The 20,787-nt window shown below is 42.8% G+C and overlaps 3 protein-coding genes across 3 annotated transcripts in view; 2 read left to right on the plus strand and 1 right to left on the minus strand.

Moving 5' to 3' along the window:
- Dse (dermatan sulfate epimerase) overlaps positions 1-16,447 on the minus strand; it is a 148,075-nt gene extending 131,628 nt beyond the window's left edge. The window contains exons 1-2 of the mRNA XM_045154143.1: positions 16,384-16,447; positions 10,118-10,173 (exon numbers count right to left, since the gene is read on the minus strand). The gene's annotated coding sequence lies outside the window, so the exon portion shown is untranslated. The remainder of the gene's footprint in view (positions 1-10,117; positions 10,174-16,383) is intronic.
- Positions 1,132-3,487, plus strand: Tspyl1 (TSPY like 1). Its single transcript, XM_004660687.2, has one exon. It carries the CDS (start codon positions 1,132-1,134, stop codon positions 2,152-2,154), a length of 1,023 nt encoding a protein of 340 aa, XP_004660744.2. The 3' UTR covers positions 2,155-3,487.
- A 142-nt stretch (positions 16,448-16,589) lies between the features above and the next one.
- Positions 16,590-20,604, plus strand: Tspyl4 (TSPY like 4). Its single transcript, XM_004660686.2, has one exon. The coding sequence runs from the start codon at positions 16,688-16,690 to the stop codon at positions 17,924-17,926; it is 1,239 nt and encodes a 412-aa protein (XP_004660743.2). The 5' UTR covers positions 16,590-16,687; the 3' UTR covers positions 17,927-20,604.
- Positions 20,605-20,787: the final 183 nt, after the last annotated feature.

Consider the following 20,787-nt stretch of genomic DNA (forward strand, 5'->3'; position numbering starts at 1 on the left):
TTGATTTCCACGCACAGCCCTGACCTGATCCTCATAAATATCCCTCTACTACCCCAGAGATTTGGAGGACAGTGGTACTTGAAACATCAAATGTCTATCTTTTGTCAAGTTGCTAGCATCCTAAATAAAGCTTACTTTCTTTTTAACTCTCCTTTAGCACTTAGTTTAGGGTTAGGGCACTGGACAATCAATGGTATTAGTCTTCCAGTAGTGGGGCTAAGTTTAGAATCTAGTTCAGTGACAATGTCAACAACAACAACAAAAATAACTTGAGACACCAACACGTCTCTCGACTCTATAAGATGATTGCCATGGGTAGGTACTTCATTATAGCCAAACGTTCCTTCCTACCTTACACAGTTAAATGAATACTTGTACTCCTCCTAGTAGTACAGGTACGGAGCAACACTTAGATCGAACAGGGCCATAATTCATGTTGCCCAAACTATTTGATGTACACTTTAAATGGAGAACTAGTAATGAATCATATACATCACTTTTGTAGTTGAAAAAACTGCCGAGAAGGTTTTCTGATCGATAATGTTAAAGACAGTGTCTCATTATGTAGTCCAGGCTGGCCTAGAACTCGTGATTTTCTTGCCTCCGAGTCTAGTGCTGGGACTGCAATGTGGGCCACCACACCCGGCGAGAATGATTTTAATGTCACTTTCTATTGAAAGGAAGAGAAATATTTTCGCCGTAAAAACCGACACTTCCGAATACGACGGATGATTCCTTTTTGTTACACAGAACGGAAAAGTCACAGACGTGCTTTCTAGAACTGGCGCAGCGCGCAGTGTAATGATGGCTGAGATCCTAAAACTGCTCCGGCCAATATACTGGGGGCAGATTCCAGAACACTGCGTTTATTTTCTGAGGAGGATATATTCAGGCACGTAAAAAACATTACTATTCCACCCGGCTAACTTGACAGACGCTAGGAACCAACACGTCCGCCGCCCCGAGGGGCGGAAGCCACGCCTCCTCGAGAGTTCTCGCGAGACTTCCGGCTCTGACGTCACCGCCCGACCTGCGGCGCTGGGAGGCGGGGTCGCGAGCGCAGGTCCGCGGTGGCTGCGCGCTTCATGAGGAGAATCTTCCCTGGCCGGCGCTGCTGTGACTGTCCCGGTCATGAGCGGCGCGGAAGGCACGGAGAGCAGCCCCGAGGCCCCGGACGACGGCGTCCCGGGAGGCGCAGCGCCGCAGGTGACGGCGGGGCCGGGTGAGGGCCCCCGGGAGTCCTCGGCGTCCCCGGCGCCCGGGCCCGCGGAGGAGGGCGGCGAGCCACGGTCGGCCGCTAACCGCGGCCCTCCAGCCCAGCGCCCCGACGGCGCCCGTGCCCTGGTGTTTCCCGACGGCCAGGGCTCCGGGTCTGAGGTGACGACCGGGCCGGATCCGGAGTCAGCGGCGGGAAGGAAGTCCGAGGAGGCGGCGATGGAGGTGGAGCCGAAGCCGGTGGGTGTAGAAATGGACGTGGTGGAGGGCGAGGCGGCAGGGCCGTGGCGCCTGAGCTGGGATCTCCGCATGAACCCCCTGGAGGCCATCCAAGTGGAACTGGACACAGTGAACGCCCAGGCGGACAGGGCCTTCCAACAGCTGGAACAGAAGTTCGGTCGGATGCGTCGACACTACCTGGAGCGGAGGAACTACATCATTCAAAACATCCCCGGCTTCTGGATGACTGCCTTTCGGAACCACCCCCAGTTGGCCGCCATGATTAGGGGTCGGGATGCAGAGATGTTAAGGTACATAACCAATTTGGAGGTGAAGGAACTCAGACACCCTCGAGCTGGCTGCAAGTTCAAGTTCTTTTTTCGTAGAAACCCTTACTTCAGAAACAAGCTGATCGTCAAGGAATACGAAGTCCGATCCTCTGGCCGAGTGGTGTCTCTTTCCACTCCGATCATATGGCGCAGGGGACATGAACCTCAGTCCTTCATTCGCAGAAACCAAGACCTCATCTGTAGCTTCTTCACCTGGTTTTCAGACCACAGTCTTCCAGAATCCGACAGAATTGCGGAGATTATCAAAGAGGACCTGTGGCCAAATCCACTGCAGTACTACTTGTTACGTGAAGGAGTCCGTAGACCCAGACGTCGGCCAATAAGGGAGCCAGTGGAGATTCCTAGACCCTTTGGGTTCCAGTCAGGTTAACCTTTGCTATCTGGGAAACTGCTGCGGAGCCCCTCCTACATTGCTTGGGCAAGGGCAGTGGGCGTGACTCCCCCATCCCCTTAACCTTTCTGCCTCCTGTTTGCTAAGGACTTAGCTCAGCTCTCTCAAGATAGAGACTGTACATGCTTCTCCCACTTTCACATGGCCTTCATGCTGGCAGATCTGTACAAGTGTCAAACGCTGCATGACATGGTTCATACCACCGTCTAGACTAAGCAAATGATAGGCATGGCACTGTCTTTTACACTGTTTGAACCATTTTTCTCATAGTCTGGCTGCAATTATCTGGATTTCTAACTTGGTCTAAGGGCCCCATTTCTACTCCTGCTCTGCATCTGATAGTATGGGCACAAGGTTTGTGGACAGTTACTGGGCATTAATGATGTCAAGAGAAAACAACTGAGCTACTTTCAGTATGATTCTTGTCAGTACACGACTTCCTGCACTCCTGGTTACCTTCTAATGTCCCATTGGCTGTTGTTTTGGTCCTTTGTTCCTACTCCTCCTCTCTTGTGTGTTTTTAGATAACGTTAGTTCAGAAACAGCTATAAAGGCAGCCTTTTTAGTGTATTTTGATTGTATTTCCAAAGGATATTTGTAATTTAGACTGTAGAGTTGATTGCCCCTTCTGCAAATGATATCTACCTTATAATGGAAGTAAAGAGTGCCCTAAGCAGGGGAAATGGGACTGAAAAGGCTAAAGGCAGAAATGCAACAGATAAGATAAACATAGGGCTGAAAATGAAGATTGAGCTTGAAGTCTTAGTCTGTAATGGCAATTGAGGGAGAAGTGTTTCCTCATAATTGCAGTAGAAAAATTGGTGGGTATTTGAAGTGCAAATTTGGGATTTTTCTTCTCTTTATATGTGACATGTATATGGGAGATTAATATTGTGCCCTTATTGCACTGATATTTAGGAAAATATTTGTAGTTTCTTACTGGGGGAATTTCATTTGCTTTCACTTGGGAACATTTGGAAGAATAACAGTCTTTTCTGTGTGTTATTGAGACTAAGGTGAATATTTATGACAGGTTTCAACTAGTTTTTGTTAAACCAAACACTTAAACATAGTTTAGATAACTTGGTCTTTATCAGATATGTTAAATTGTCTTCATGAAAAAATAACAACACAAATGTGGCTTAATTGATTGCCTTGATAGTTTGCTCAGGTAACAATGTAGTAATGCATATGCCTCTTCATAAATTGTGCAATACTTATAAGATTACTCTGCCAAATTAGAAGTGTGTACTGTTGGCATGGTTGTCTTCCTTTATATGCATGATGGGAAATAAAGCATGCCATTCAGCTAGGTTGTGTATTTTTTCACTTTGCTCATAGACATGCTTGAATGAAACTGTGTTGATCGCAGATTATGGAATCATTAAATTTTTTAAATGGACACAATAGGCATTATCCGAAAGGTAGGAGGAGTATTTGTTACTTTTACTTTAAAATGTTAACAATTGCACCTGCTTACTCCATCATTTCTAGCCACATAACTTGTACAGCATCACCACTCCTTCACCTCAAATCACCATTTTTATCTCCATAAACATGTTCAGATCATTCAGGCTATTTTTACTCATTAAAAATGCATTCAGGGCTGGAGAGATGGCTTAGCTGTTAAGGTGCTTGCCTGTGAAGCCTGAAGACCCAGGTTTAATTCCCCAGAACCTACATAAGCCAGATGCACATGGTGGCACATATGTCTGGAGTTTGCTTGCAGTAGCTAGAGACTCTGGTATGCCCATTCATTCTCATTCTCTCTCTCCCTCTTTCCCTCCCTCCCCCCCTCAAATAAATAAATAAAATTAAAATATTAGAAAATTCATCTAATAAGCCAAACATCTAGTGAGTACCTCCTGTGTAAGACACTATCCACTTTCTTATCCAACTTGACTCAATGTCCTCTGTCAAATCCTTCAAGGCTTGCCATAGTAATGCTTCTGCCTTGTGTTTTGTGTGTAAAATGTGTGGGTACATGTGCACAGGGGTACATTTTTGGAAGCCAGAGGATAACCTTAGATGTCATCCTTAGGAAAGCTGCCCACCTTTTTTGGGACAGGGTCTCCCATTGTCTTGGAATTCACCATCACCAATTAGGCTAGACTAACTGGCCAGTGAGCTCCAGGGATCCTTTTATGTCTGCTTCTTCAGTGCTGGAATTAAAGGTGTGTGCCATCTTGCCTGACATTTTATGTTAGTACTGGGGATCATACTCAGGTTCTCATGTTTACAAGGTGAGAACTTGACCTACCAAGCTATCCCTACAACCCCATGCCTTGTATTCTTCTTGTTACCCTGTGGGAGATAATCATGTGTGTGTGTGTCTGTGCTTTATAGACACCTTGGTTTTTACAGTGAATTCTACAAATTTTTATTAAGACATTTTGTTAGGCTCTGAGAAGTAAAAAAAAAAAAAAAGGTTAAAGGTTAATTCCATTCCTTCCATTGCTAAAGAATTGTAGAACTGGTATGCAGACAGTACAGTGATATGTATTTTCACATTTTTACTTTTGTTTCTCTTGGAATTTAGAAACATTGTAAAAGTGGAGATGAGTTTATTTTACTATTAAACTTTTAAAAATATTTGAGGAAGAGAGAGAGAATGGGCACACTAGGTCCTTTAGCCACTACAAACAAACTCCAGAAGCATGTGCCACCTTGTGTAGTTGCCTTATATGGGTACTGAGGAATTGAACCTGGGTCCTTAGACTTCACAGAAGTCCCTTAACCACTAAACCATCTCTCCAGTCCTATTTTACTTTTTATACTGCATGTAGATATAATATACATAGTCATCAGTAGGTTAACACAAATATGCTTGTGAGGTAAGCACTTGTAACAACTCTCCCCAGCCCTAAAATCACTTTTTTGACTTGTGTGTGGTATGTGGGTAGTTGCACACACTTATCCAGTGTTTGAAGTGCTTACCTGCAGTAGTCAGGGGAGAACATTAGGTGTATCTTTCCATCACTTACCCACCTGCTTTTTCTTGTGATGGAGTCTGTTCCTGATTCCTGACCTTGCTTATTGACTCACTGCCCTCTGCTTCATACAGGACTGGGGTTACAAAGTTCATGCCTAGCTGTTTAGGAGAGTTCTGGAGATTTGAACTTGGATGGTCTTAGGGCCTCAGGCCAGGAAGTATTCTTAATCACTAAGCCATTCTGCTAGCTCTAGGAGAATCCATTTTGCAATGGAAGATCCAGAACTAAAATAGCTAATTTTTTTCTTTAAACTGAAACTTTCTGCTATCACTTCCTTTCTCCAAATAGGATTAGTAACAGCCGCCTCAGCTTCCATTTTCCTAATAGGATCAGTAGCCATTCCCATGTCCTCCTATTAACAGGGTTGGCCAACTGCAAAACTTTTCTCCCCTATTGCTCATTTCCTTCTTCCTAAGGGTCGAAAACTATCTAGTCTATGAGTGCAATGTGGGTACTGGATCCTCTGCCAGAGATGCCTCTACAGGTGTTAATCCCAGATAAGCTCTGTGGTTTTGTTGAGCTGCTTTTACTTGTCTTTCTCTTTTCTCTGTGCCAAACTTGAACCCTATACTCCAGCCACCGAAGTCACCTTTTAAACATAATTAATACACACTACATTTGCTTCTGAACCTCAGTTTCCATATTTACAATGTAGAGATGATAAAACAAATGTCTCAGGATGCATTTGGACAATGCATTATAAGGCTTAGAAAGGATAACAACAGCACACATTTCAGAGCTTCCTATGTGCCTAATGCTGCTAACCAATGCCAAGTGTTAACAGCAATTGAAGACAGCTGAAGATATCAACATAGTGCCTGATACACTTTATAAGCCACAAATATGTCCACTTGATTTTAACTTCTCATTTAAGTTACACTCCTGAAAAATGGCTATGTAGCTCAGTTTTCTCATACCTGGCTGTCCTTTGTACATACTTGCATGCTTTGAAAAAAATGCTAATAAAGCCGGGCATGGTGGCGCACACCTTTAATCCTAGCAGAGGCAGAGGTAGGAGGATCACAGTGAGTTCGAGGCCACCCTGAGACTACAGAGTGAATTACAGTACAGGTCAGCCTGAACGAGAGTGATACTCTACCTCGAAAAACCAAAAAAAAAAAAAAAAAAAAAAAAAAAAGCTAATAAATGAGAGCTTAAGAAGCAGCCAAGGTTGAACTCCTCAAAGTAAGCATTTCCTAATCTTTTGTCAAATTGACTCAGAAGTTTCTTACCTTAGAATACTGAGGAATTTTTCCCAATGCTTGATATGGTAGGCTCTTTACATCTCATGTTTTGCCTCCTGTGGTTATGCAGAATGAATTAGCTTTAGTGATCTCCCTGACACCTGTTGATCACTATTTCCTCCTCTAAAGTGGTCTGCAGATGTTTTTATATTTGTTTTTTCTTCATTAAAGTCTAATTTGCATATAGCCCAGAAATGTTCACAGCAGCCCTGGTGTGCTTATTCCCTCCCTCCCTTTCTCTCTCTCCCTCTTTGTCTCAAATAAATAAATAGAATGTAATTTTTAAAAAGAGATTGAATAAACGGTACAGTCACAAAATGCAACATCACTCAGCACTACAAAGGAATTACATGGGTAAACCTCAAAATATGAAGTGAAAAAGTACATGAGTTTTAAACAATTTACTCTTTAATAATAAGCCAAAATTGACCATTCTAAAAAATCTTTTACAAACTAATATGTATAATCTATGGTCAACAAAGTGAGTCTGGATCAGGACATACTACCTTGCTAATATAAATGATATATATTCAAATGTAATTTTTTATGATACTGCTAATAATCTGAGCTTCCTTTTCCATTTCTGACCTTAACAAAGCCCACAAGTCCCTCCTCTGACTTCTTCAGTTCCCATCTATATTCTCCAGCAGTAGGTTACAAAGGGTGATCTCTAGACTAGCAGCATTGGCACCATGTAGATACTATTACAAATGCAAAATTCTAGATCCCACACTAGACTTACTGAGAGAAACTCTGGAAATAAGGCCTAGCAGCCATTTTCAGTCATGCTCTTGTTTCTGCTTCATTTCCAGCTGATTCAGTTTCCTGAATTTATGCTTATATTTACATACATACACACATTTTTATATAGACAGACATTAAGGTTTGGGGATAAAGCTCAATGCTAGAGTGTATATTTAACATGCCCAAAGATCCTAGGCTTAATCCCCAAGACCACAAAAATATCCACTTCTGTGCCAAGTGCATGCTGCTGTCTTCATAATCTTTAAAATTATTAGATATATTAGAAGTTTGGTGTATGCTTTTATTTTTTAATTTCACAGTTTCTGTTATTACTCCCTTCAATAGATAAGAAAATAGAGGTTCAACAAAACATAAAAATGAAACAGTATCAGTCAAGATTTAAGTAACATAGGCTATATTCAATTAGGGTTTATTATTTCAAGCTAAAACACCTTGTATCCTACTGTAGCAGCTTCTAATGTTGCCACCTATATATCTAAAATCCTAAGTATATATAACTAGCATGATTTAGTTGAGGGTTATTCCTAGTCAATTAATGAGTGACTTTAAAAAGGGCTGTGTTTCAAAGATAATAGATGGTCTCCAGATCCTATCTTATGCTAATTATTTCCTGTCATTGAAAGCCTAATTTTTGCTTGTTTGTTTTTATTTAGTTATTTTATGAGAGAGAGAGACAGATAGACAATGGGTGTGTCAGGGCCTCTAACCACTGCAAATGAACTCCAGACTTATGAGCTGCATTATGCATCTGGTTTGCATAGGTACTGGGGAATTGAACTTGGGTCCTTAGGCTTTATAGGCAATCACCTTAAGTACTGAGCCATCTCTCTAGCCCTTGAAAGTGTAAATTTTGGTATTTAATACCTGAATTGAATTACTTGGCTTTACCTTTCCTCAGAAGAACAGAATGGATCAAAGCAGTTCAAATATCACTGTAAAATGGGTTGTCGAGATTTAAGGAGTCAGTATCACAAAGAAATGTAGAGTCTATATTTATTGAAGTTTAGTCACTAGAAATGTCATATGTCTGGATTCATTTAGAAATAACATACATACTATGTCCTATTGTTTCAACTCTCAGATTATTCAGATGGTATTTGTAAATGATGTATTTTTCTTCTATAACTTTTCACTTATTATTTAATTATACATAATTTTGTTTTTGCACTCCTGTCCACTACTAATTTCATAATAGAATGACAGTTCTGTTGGAATCTTTACAATATTGTGTATTTAATATAAAGAAGTCAGCATAAAAATAATAAAAATGACCAAGTTGGCTTCTGTTTATCCTGTTTAATTTTAATAAAGACTTCACAGATACTTCATTCATCTTCATAATAGCCTTATAAGTAAATTTTTTAAAATCTTTTTTGTATTTTATTTGTTTGAGAGAGAGAATGGGCACCAGGGCCTCTAGCCACTACAAACAAACTCCAGATACATGTGCCACCTTGTACATCTGGCTTACATAGGTCCTGGGGAACCAAACCTGGGTCCTTTGGCTTTTCAGGCAAGTGCCTTAACTGCTAAGCCATCTCTCCAGCCCTAAAATTTTTGTTAGAGCCATTTTATATAATAAAGGCATTGTGACTGAAATGATTTACCCAAATCAAAAAAATCAAAGTAAGTAGCAGAACTTGAACCTGAAACCAGATCAATCTCCAAAGTGCATGTCTAGGGGTGGGGGAGTTCAGTGATGAGTGTTACCTAGCTTACCTAAGGCCTTGGGTTCAATCTCCAGTGCATAATTAAAAACAAAATCCAAGAAGGTGTGTATGTTTAACTGGCCTACACAAGTGTGAGGTCATTCAGGTTTCTTGCCCTTAATTTCCTTTAAGACTGGGAAAAGCAGAGCCACATGAAGTATTTTTAGAAAGTATTAATTTATAGGGAACTGTCATAACTTAATGAGAAAATTTTAACTTGGTTACAGTGATAGACTAAACAGAATTAAGAATATGGTTCATTTTTCATAATAATAGAGTACCCAATGTATGTTGAAAAACCGTGACAGTTTTTTTTCAGCGATATTATGTTCTAAAATTGCTATAAATACTTTCTTTAAACAGCTCAAACTCTAACATCAAATTCTGCAAACCAGAATCAAATTATCATCTTTTACATTTTTTTCAACTTTTTACTGGCAACTTCCATAGATATAGACAATATTTCATGATCACAATCCCCTTTTACCACCCCTCCTTTTCACCTTCTTGAACCCCCCCCTCCAACCATCCTTCTATTTTGATGTCATTTTTCTCTCTTTTTATGCTGATATTATCATGAATATCAAGGACACTTTGTGTCTGGAAGATAGTATTGTAAACACTCCTCTCCTTCTTTTGGCTCTTACATTCTTTCTGCCACCTCTTCTGCAATAGTCCCTGAGCATTGGAGGGTGTGATAGAGATGGTTCACTTAGTGTTGAACACTCCACTGTCAGTTTTTATACTTTGGAGAGTTTCAAGTCACTCAGAGGTCACTGCCATCTGAAACAAGAAACATCTCTAACCAAAAGTGAGAGTAGCATAAATATATGGGCATAAATGTAGGTATTTAAAGGGCTGTTTGGTGGGTATAATATATCCAATTTTCCAGACAACAGTAGTAGTTTCCTCCTAGGACTTATGACTTCCCCAGCTATACGGTTTTGATTAGGTTTGTAGTACCAGGCAGGAATTCCCTCCTGTGGGTTTTGATTAGGTTTGTAGTACCAGGCAGGAATTCCCTCCTGTGGAGTAAGTCTCAAATCTAGTCATAGAGCAATTGGTTTTCCTCATTACAGATGTTCTACCATTGTACCAGTTGATACATTTGGCCTGACTGGCCAGCCATAAGGCTTGCAGGGTCCACTGCTTGTTAAGACCATTGATGACTCCCATTGATGATCCTCCTCTGCCCCCAACAAACTGCACAGCTCTTTTCGAGCATACTCACAGCTAGTCAACAGAAGGGATGCTTTCTGCAAAGCTGCAGCTTGATTTCTCAGTGTCCTGCAACAAAAGAATGTGGAGTTTTCAGCAATAGGTTCGTATCATCTAGTTCTGGCGGACAACCAAGACTGTAGTGTTTTGGGGTCTCTGATCAGCAGCTCACTGGGAGGTAATCCCACCCAGCACTGAAATTTTCTAGTAATAAATCTATAGCTTCAGGGCACATTATCTTAAAAGATCATCTTAAAGAGCACTTCTTCTAGTGGTCAGAAATACTATCGGCATATGTCTAAACATTTGAAGATCAGATTTACAATGTGGGCATCACCCCTTAGTTGTGGGAGTACTTTTGGTTGTTACAATAACTGGGGTGGTATTCACTGGGAGCAGCAGGGATGCTTGTCATTGTGACAGTTACCTCTAGAAAATAATCATCCAGTTCTAAATCTTCATGTTGATTAAAAAGCTGTTATTCAGGCCTAGAACACTGTACTATTTCACACAGAACAGCTCACAGTAAATTACACTGCTTTTATGCTTTTAGTGTTTAATGTTTATGCTGCATTTGAAAAGTAATATTTTTAATAAAATTATCGATGGTAAAATACAATATTAGTTTATTTATTTTATTTTATTTTTGACAGAGGGTTTCATTCTAGCCCAGGCTGACCTGGAATTCACTATGTAGTCTCAGGGTGGCCTTGAACTCATAGTACTCCTTCTACTTCAGCCTCCTGAGTGCTGGTATTGAAGGTGTGTGCCACCATGCCCCATTCCTGATAAGTCTTTTTTTCTCAGGGTGGCCTTGAACTCACAGCAATCCTCCTATCTCTGCCTCCCGAGTGCTGGGATTAAAGGCGTGGACCACCATGCCCAGCCACTATTAGTTTATACTATGAAAATAATTAAGCTCTGACAAAGCTTTATAATTCATAGATTTTTTATTTTATACTTATTGACAGATTTTTAGACCATAATTTTTTTTTTTTTTTATGTCCAGGCATAGTGGTGCATTCCTGTAATCCCAGCACTTGGGGACTACAGTTAGGAGGACCAGGAGTTCAAGACTATCCTTGGCTACCTAGTAAATTCAAGACCAGCCTTGCCTACCTAAGCCCTTGTTGCATACGTAAAAATAAAACCCCAAAAATCACATATCATTTATGGGTACTTATAAATAACCTATTATGAATAAAAGTAGTTTCTTTTTTATTTTAGAGTTACATTCCCAATATTTTTCATATTTAGAATAATAACCTTAATTTCTGACTCAAAACTCTCAACATTGATGTTTTTTTTCAGACAGTACTTTCTGTTCTCTGTAACTTGAATGATTTTGGCAATGAGTTCTCATCCCTCCTCATCTCCCTCTCTCTATCTGTCTGTTTCTGAGACAGGCTCTTGATATGCAGACCTGGCTGTCCTCAAACTTGCAACAATCCTACTGCTTCTGCCTCCCCAAGTGGTAAATTTCCAAGCATGTGACCCCATAACAAGCTCCAGGGAGTTACTTTATTTTTCAAGGTAGATTCTCACTCTCTAGCCCAGGCTGACCTGGAATTCATTCTGTAGTCCCAGGCTGGCCTTGAACTCAAAGCAATGCTCCTACATCTGTCTCTGGAGTGCTGAATTAAAGGTGTGTGTGTGACCACATCTGGTGAAGCTCAGCATTTCTTAGTGGTCCACCAAGTAGAAAAGTGCTCCTCAGAAGTTTGTTTCCTAAGTACCTACACTACATGCATTTTTGTAAATTTTGGTGCTGGCACTGTTTTGATCTTACTAGGAGATGTCAACAGAAGGTACCCAAAGAACAAGTAAGGCTACTTTCCTTCCTCACATGCTTTGCAAAGAGTTTGCTGACTGAAATTGAGATGGAAATTGAGGAAAGGAAATTTAGAAGTCCCCAAGGTCATGTCCTGTACTATAATAGACTTTTGTATTGGTTATGTCCCGTACTGCATAGTCTTTAGTGCTGGCCCTCTAGTTTTTGGACTGTTTCCTGTTTCAAGGCTGTCGTTTGTATTGCAGCTTCTGACCTGTTGTTTCTTTTTTCTTCCTAACACAACTGCAGGCGTTTCTCTGCTAATTAACCTTTTTTTTTTATGTTTTCTGTAAAACTTGCCTATTTCATACTCAAAGTCTCTGGTACTAGGCCAGGGCTTTGAGCGCTAAGACTTAACAATAATAAGACTAGTCTAAAATAAGGTATATAAGCTCTGAACCACCAAGAATCAGGGGCCAGGCTTTGGAAGAGATTCCCCTTGGCCCATGCTGGCATGAAACTAAACTGATTCTCCACTCAGTCTCTGGTGCCAGTTCCATGAGCCTTAGTTTCCCATATCAAAATGTCAAGAGGCTGCAGTTCTCTAAGTGTGCCAGCAAGAATGACAGCCAAGTTCACATATGCACACAATGACAAATATATCATGAATGTTAATCTGCTGACCACAGTTGTAAGCATCCATTGATTAGACCATGGATGGTCATTTTAGAGATGTTGAAATGTAGATAAAAGCCATAAAATTGAAGGGATATATGTAGCATGTAGATTGAGGAATCTTTATTTATCTCAAGAATTTTATCATAAAGCTGTTCACCATTTTAGAAAATTTCACTATCCACAACATTGCTACTTGTGTTTCCATATCATATCACTACCTCTATATCACCTGTATCAAGCTATATCAGTAACTTCATACACTGGTGAGTCCAGAGTTATAACCATTTAACTGCTTCACTATGTCAAAATTCCTTTTATTTCTCCTTTATTACTAAGATTTTTTAAACAATCTACTCAGACTACTTTAATAAGCCATTTTAGGGCTGGAGAGATGGCTTAGCGGTTAAGTGCTTGCCTGTGAAGCCTAAGGACCCCGGTTCGAGGCTCGCTTCCCCAGGTCCCACGTTAGCCATATGCACAAGGGGGCGCACGCGTCTGGAGTTCGTTTGCAGAGGCTGGAAGCCCTGGCGCGCCCATTCTCTCTCTCTCCCTCTACCTGTCTTTCTCTCTGTGTCTGTCACTCTCAAATAAATAAATAATTAATTTAAAAAATAAGCCATTTTATAAAATATTTTAAATTTATTTTCAAGGGGAGACAGAGAGACAGAGAGAGAGAGAGAGAGAGAGAGAGAGAGAGAGAGAGAGAGAGAATAGGCGCATGAGGACCTCTAGCCACTGCAAATGAACTCCAGATGCATGCTCCTCTTTGTGCATTTGGCTTTATGTGAGTACCGGGAAATTGAACTCAGGTCGTTCGGTTTTGCAGGCAAGTGCCTTGACAGCTGAGCCATCTCTCCAACCCCCTAAGATCTTATATTGACTTGACAAATATGATGGTATGCTCTTTGAAATCCAAGAAGGAAAAAGGGAGTTATATTTGTTATATATTAAGAAATGATGAGGGCTGGAGAGATGGCTTAGCGGTTAAGCGCTTGCCTGTGAAGCCTAAGGACCCTGGTTCGAGACTCGGTTCCCCAGGTCCCACGTTAGCCAGATGCACAAGGGGGCGCACACGTCTGGAGTTTGTTTGCAGAGGCTGGAAGCCCTGGCGCGCCCATTCTCTCTCCCTCTATCTGTCTTTCTCTCTGTGTCTGTTGCTCTCAAATAAATAAATTTTTTAAAAAAATGATGAATGCCGGGTGTGGTGGCGCACGCCTCTGCCACTCAGGAGGCAGAGGTAGGAGGATCGTCGTGAGTTCAAGGCCACCCTGAGACTACATAGTGAATCAGTCTGAACTAGAATGAGACCCTCAAAAAACCAAAAACCAAAACAAAATAAATAAATAAACCAGATGCGGTGAGAAGATGCTCAATGGTTAAAGGCACTTGCTTGCAAAGCAGGCTGTCCCAGGTACGATTCCCTAGTACCCAATGTAAAGCCAGATGCACAAAGTAATGTTTACAGTGGCAAGAAGTGTTCATAGTCTCCCCCACCCTCTCTCTCCTTCCCCCTTGTCTCTCTTTCCATGTGTGCAAAAACGTTACTAAATTGTACAGTAGAAGTCATAACTATAGATATTTAGGTGACCAACAGAATGATAAGGTGTTTAATGAAAGTTATACACAGGAGATGGGATAAGACAATTTGTTACTGATACATGGGCAAGTTAACTTCTCAGTGCTTCCTGGATTTTTGTTCAGGGGATTAAATGCATTTTATTATATTTATATTTTATTGATGCATGATGTCATATATTGTGTTGACCTTAAAACTGCTGCTATATAGCCAAGGATGACCTTGAACTTCTGCCTCTACCTCCCAAGTGCTTGGATTACAGGTGTGTGCTATCACACCCTGATTATGCAGTCCTAGGACTCAATCCAAGGTCTTCATGAGTGCAGGGCAAGCACTCCAGCCCAGCCCCATGTAATGCATTTTAAATGCCTAGTGCAATCTACATGGACTCAATTTATAGGACGATGTAGGCTATTTAAGAATGGAAAAATGATTCAGGTGACAGAAATAACAGGTGACAGGGATGTTTCCAGGAATAGAGAATTTTTTTTTTGTGTGGTGGGGGTTTGCATGTGAAAAGAAGTTCACAGGTAATTTATTATTTTCTATTTCCCCACTCCTGCATTACAATGTATCTTGATGCAGAATTTGATGCTTTTCTCCATCTTAGCTTAGGTTAAAATCCAAGAGTTACTAATAAAGGAATTTTGGGGTTCCTTGTATGCCAATGCATCCATAATTTTGGGTGTTTCTGGATCCTTGCCAAGAATACACAGCATGAAATCCACAGACCGTAGCTTAAAGCTTCAAGACCGGGAAGGGAGGCTTAAGCCCAGAATGTAAGAGAAGGAAGCAAGGTGAAGTTCTTGCCCAGGGAGACAAGAGGGGGTTTGAGAAGCCCCGTGAAAGAAGGTGGCAGAGCTCTTGCCCACAGAGGCAAGAAGGGGTTTGAGAAGCTCACTTCAAGGTTCAGTTTGTGGGTTTAAAAAAAAAAAAATCTATCTATCTATCTTATTTGAGAGAGAGAAATAGAGGGAAGGAAAGAGTGTGCTAGGGCCTCCAGCTACTATAAGCGAATTTCAGGTGCATGTGCCTCTGGCTTAGGTGAGAACTGAGGGATTGAACTTGGGTCCTTAAACTTTACAGGCAAGTACCTTAACTGCTAAGCCCTCTCTTCAGCCCCCAGGTTGTGGATTTTTATGGACCTATAGATGGGCAGATGGTTTAGTTAGTTTAGTCCTGATGCCAGGTGTCTGGATTCAGGGTCTCTGAAAAAAGTCAATCTTCTCAGAATCGTGTGTGTGTGTGTGTGTGTGTGTGTGTGTGTGTGTTTCAAGGTAGGGTCTTACTGTAGCCCAGGCTGAATTGGAATTCATTATGTGGTCTTAGGCTGGCCTCAAACTCACAGTGATCATCCTACCTCTGCCTCACTAGTGCTGGGATTAAAAGTATGGGCTACCAATTTTTTAGGAAGGGCCTTCTCCAAAGGGAGTGTAAGGACACCCTAAGGGGGCAGAGATAAGCTGCCTCCCCAATTTCTGTCTCCTATCATTACTCCTTCAGTAGTGCAAAGATTCTCTAGGACAACAAACAATGATAGTTACCTAAAAGAATAACTTAGTGACAAAGTCAATTACTGTACATTGTTTTTTACAAAGAAGATAAAACATTAGATTCACTTCACCCACTAAGATACAAAAAACATTTGTTAATAGGAAAAGGAAAGAAAAATAATTATTTGTTCAGTTAATCTTGTTTGTAATTTTTTTTTTGTCATTTTTTTTTTTTTTGAGGTAAGGTTTGAAGCTCAGACCGACCTGAAATTCACTCTGTAGTCTCAGGGTGGCCTTGACTGAGCTCATGGTGATCCTCCTACCTCTGCCTCCCAAGTCCTGGGATTGATTAAAGGCGTGTGCCACCGCGCCCGGTAACTAAAATTTTTAACACAGCAACACTCCCGCCCACCCCCCCTCCCCGTTTTTTAAGGAAATTCTCCTCAGTTCTCTGATAAAAATCACGAATTTGTGTCTGGAAGAAAGAAGGCCTCTGAGAGCTGGTGAGCTCACTTTTCTATGCATGAGAAACCCAATGAGCTATTGAACAATAATTCTTAAAACACCAGTTTTGCTCTTGTTCATGGTACTAGCTGTCTGGGTGGCTATATCTCTCTGTTTGGATCTATGAAAGTGGGGAAGCTTCTGCTACGACCAATGGAACTTCCCTTGGATCTATAAGCTTCAAATAAATCTCTTTCCCCCATAAAAAAAACAAAAAAAAACAAACCAAAAAAAAAAAAAAAAAAAACAAAACCCACCAGCTTAGACACCTTAGAAGTGAGTTCAGAAGCTCCGTTCTACCTCCAGGCTGTTTGCTCGACCATTATTACATTTAACAGCATCCGTCACAAAACAAAAAAAAAGAATTCCCTTGATCGACAAGCTAATCGCCAGGGAGGCGAGTTCTCGCGCGAAGGTAAGATGCTACTGTCCTAACGTCACAGGTTGCCATGGTAACACTGGTCCTAGAGGAAAGGGGGTGGTGCGAGGCGCTGACTGCAGCTCCTGCAGAGGACAAGGGCCGGACGCCTCTCCTCCTGCGGCTCTGACAGATATTCCAAAATGAGCGGCCTGGACGGGGGCAGCAAGCTCCCTCTCGCCGACCCCGCGACGCCGCCCGAGCAGGCCCCGGGAGACCTGGGGCTGACCCAGGGCCACGGGCTGTGCGAGGGAGCGGCTGCGGCACGGGCGATGGCGGAGGCGGGAGAGGGCGGCCCGCAGGCCGCCGCGGAGGGGGCTGCGCCCCCGGGCTCCGAGGACCGCGGCCCTGCGCCCCTCCTCGTCGTCGCCGGGCCTCGCGGAGGTGCTGCGAGCGCCGCGGCTCGGGAAGATGCTCGGCCCGGCTCCCAGGGCCCGGGCGCCGCCTACGCCTCGGCGGCCGCGGACAATGGCCAGGAAAATGGCTGTCAGCTCGTCGAGCCGGGCTGCCCGGCCGGGCCGAAGGCTCTGGAAGCCTGTGCTGCCGGGGGCTTGGGGTCTCAGGAAACGGCCGTGGCCGGGGCGAAGGCCAAAGAAATGGCGACTAAGAGATGCGCTGTCTCAGCGGCAGCCGAAAAGGGGGGAGAAGCCAGGGCGATGATGGAGGAGAAGAAGGGGGTACCCAAGGAGAAAAAGGCGGTTGGAGGAGCGAAGGAGGAGACGCGTTCCCGGGCCCCGAAGATCAATAACTGCATGGACTCGCTAGAGGCCATCGATCAAGAGCTCTCCAACGTAAACGCCCAGGCTGACCGGGCCTTCCTCCAACTGGAACGTAAATTTGGGCGGATGCGAAGGCTCCATATGCAGCGCAGGAGTTTCATTATCCAAAACATCCCAGGTTTCTGGGTCACCGCTTTCCGAAACCACCCCCAGCTGTCACCTATGATTAGCGGCCAAGATGAAGACATGATGAGGTATATGATCAATCTGGAGGTGGAGGAACTTAAGCATCCAAGAGCAGGCTGCAAATTCAAGTTCATCTTTCAGAGCAACCCCTACTTCCGAAATGAGGGGCTCGTCAAGGAGTATGAACGCAGATCCTCAGGCCGCGTGGTCTCTCTCTCCACTCCCATCCGCTGGCACCGAGGCCAAGACCCCCAAGCCCATATCCACAGGAACCGGGAAGGGAACACGATCCCCAGTTTCTTCAACTGGTTCTCAGACCACAGCCTCCTGGAATTCGACCGAATAGCCGAAATTATCAAAGGGGAGCTGTGGTCCAATCCTCTACAATACTACCTGATGGGTGATGGGCCCCGAAGAGGTGTTCACGCCCCACCGAGGCAGGAGAGCCCCAGGTCCTTCAGATTCCAGTCTGGCTAAGCGTTAAGATCCTGCGGTGTAAGTTTCCTTACCAATTCCTGTGGCGAGCCAGCAGCATGCAGCCTTTCTGTCTGCTTTTTCTTCCTACTGGATTTTTGTCCGTCTGTTCTTCTAAGTCTTCAGTAGTTTGAGACTGCTCCTTATAGGTCTGTGCTGTTCTTCCTCTGGGCCTTCATGCTGTTCTGAATCCAGCTAACATGTTCCAAGAGCATGACCTTCTGCCTCCGCGCCAGGCTCAGGATGCTGTAGATACGCGCTGCCTTCCTTTGCATGGCTTAGTTCCTGTCTATGACTATAGTCTATAATCTAGCTTTTTTTTTTTTTTTTCTAAAATGGTTCTGTACCACAAGGAAACTTGACACATCCTTACAAATAACTAGGTAGGCTTCAGTTTATGCTGGCTGTGTTCCTGGTATTCATGTACTATGACAGACTCTGAGTTTCATCACTGCAATATGAAGCTGTATTTCATCCCAGCCATCAACGTACACTGGATCCTGCAGGCTGTCACCAACTGGATGCTGGCGCCTTCTTGGGCATTCTGCTTGTTATCTGGTACAACAAGCAGGTAGCTGCTGTGTGACTACTGGGCATGAATGAAGTAACAGACAAGGAGTGTTTTATGTTACTACATTGGACTTGTATCTTTGGTTATAGTACATCGTGATCAGCACCTTGTGATGGTGAGTATGAAGGCCTGTTCTACTGCTCATCCATACTTGTTCTCCTGGCTGAGCTCTGTACAGGCCACCCCTTTTTCTCAAGTACTGTGAATAAGATCTAAGCTCCTACGTAGTCCACAGAACGCCCTCTCCCATGATTAACCTTAAACTCAGTTTGACTATTATATGTGGCAGTGCCCTAAGCAAAACTGGAATGGGTCTCTTCCAGCACTTAATCCGTTTTGGGCCTTGAAGAAACTACCTGTAATCCAGGCAACTTTGTTAGATAACTTTCCTTGTCCCCCTTCACTTGGATCAAGTCAAAGTTGCCGAGGTGGGGGCACTGAGGAGGAATTTCTCTTGTAATGTAGGGCTTGTTAGGCCTCTCCCACCCTCTCTTATTTTCCCTCCCTTCCTTTCTGGTAGAAGCAGTTTATAGCTAAGACAAAGAACACAAAACTGAAAGAGCAGGCTTTTTATTTACTCTTCTCCTGGCTGTGTCCAGAGATAAACAGACACTGTAACACTCCAGATCTCTTGTTGCCCTCACTTCTCCATACCAAGCTCTGAAAGTTTCAAGGGGAGACCTATAGATTAGTTGCTTCATTTTGGATAGCGTCTTTTCGACTAACTTGGACATCTCTACCCAGTTTTTCCTATACATTCTACCAGAAGCTGTTTCTTGAGCTTTAGTTTGAGAATCTGGGAGAAAGGGCTCAATGTTCAGGAGTTTAAGTGACCAACAAAAGTCACTTAGTTCCGTATTTCTCAAGATGTCATTCCTTTCTTGTGGCCTTGTACTACAGAAATGACCCCAAAACAGCATTGTGTAGGTCACCCTTGTCCTATTATTACTGCCCACAGATTCCACAGGGCTGCATCCTGTTGTCTGGCCTTGACCCTCACTTGTCAGCATTTGCATTTTTTGGCCTGCTTCCAACCTAACAAGTGAGGAAGCAAGTGGCAGTGTGAACTGCGGGAGATCCTAAGACTTCTATGGGGTAAGAGGATGTGTGGAAGCTATGTGGATTTTAGGACAAGTTAGAGTAGGTATATCAGCAGTATTGTCAGGACTCTTAGCTGCAAGGGTGTAAGGTTGTGGTAACAACCAGGAGCCCTCACCCTTTCCCCTTGTGAATTGAGGGCCTTGCCCTAAACTCTCTGAGGGCTAAGGAGGGCTGGGCACCATCAGAGGAGAGGGTGCTGTAGGCTTGGAATTTAGAGGACAGAAGGGAAAGTGAGCCTGCCGTAGAATGCTTTGCTAGGCCTGCAGTGGAGACTGAAACCCTGCAGGAGCAGGGTGGGAGGGAGAGGCCTGAGGCACTTCCCGAGCACGGGTGGGTAGCTCTAAGGGGATGGGATTTAAAAGGGATGCTTGGAGGAGGATTTGCCTTCAAGTTTTCCCAACCCCCTGGATTCACCAGATTTTTGTAAACAAATGCAAGTCTGGATGTTTTCTCTGTGATCTAAGAGTGACCTTTATATATGTGGGAAATCAATGGTATATGCTTATTTCAATGTGTAAATTATTACTTCCCATTCTCCATTTCAGCCTACTGGTAAAACTGATGTCTACAAGTCTGCTTTTTTGCTTATAACTGAGAACATGTGCAAAAATCTTGTTTCTGTCCTGTGCAGTATGAAGAGTTGTGTGCTTCACTAGTAGATTAGCTTGTCCTAGTGCCTGTTCATGCATAGCTGTATTCTTAGATACAATTCCGATAATGTGATCTTTGAAGTCTGAAGATTTTGCAAAATGTTATGTCTTGTAAAAAGTAACTTCAAAATGAACAATGTAGCTTGTCTTGATATTTTGTGCCCTAGTAATAGTGTTCTTGACATATTACTAACCAATGTATTAGAACTGCTGTCAAACTAAACGAGGATCATTATACTTTTGTCTTTTCCTATGTGCTTGAAGGAAAAAAATGTTACTAATGTTGATTGTTTCCACCAAAAAATAAAAATGAATAAAAAATTCTGCATTATCTAGGTCAATAAAATGTTGAGAAATTATGAAGTGGTTCATGTCTACTCACAGGGCATTATGACCTGAGCAGACCAAAATGATACGTTTATTTGTTGACCAGTGGATGAGAACCTCTTAAATGGTTTGGAGGTGTGCACAGAGAATAATTGGAGGAACTCAGTGTAGTGGCACACACTTGTATCTCAGCACTTGAGACTGAGGCAGGTGAA

The sequence above is a fragment of the Jaculus jaculus genome, chromosome 7 (genome assembly GCF_020740685.1).
Source record: "Jaculus jaculus isolate mJacJac1 chromosome 7, mJacJac1.mat.Y.cur, whole genome shotgun sequence".
Lineage (NCBI taxonomy): Eukaryota > Metazoa > Chordata > Mammalia > Rodentia > Dipodidae > Jaculus > Jaculus jaculus.

Bases quoted from the DNA above. Each gene is read 5' to 3' on its own strand.
- Tspyl1 (XM_004660687.2), top strand. From the start codon at position 1,132: ATGAGCGGCGCGGAAGGCACGGAGAGCAGCCCCGAGGCCCCGGACGAC.
- Tspyl4 (XM_004660686.2), top strand. From the start codon at position 16,688: ATGAGCGGCCTGGACGGGGGCAGCAAGCTCCCTCTCGCCGACCCCGCG.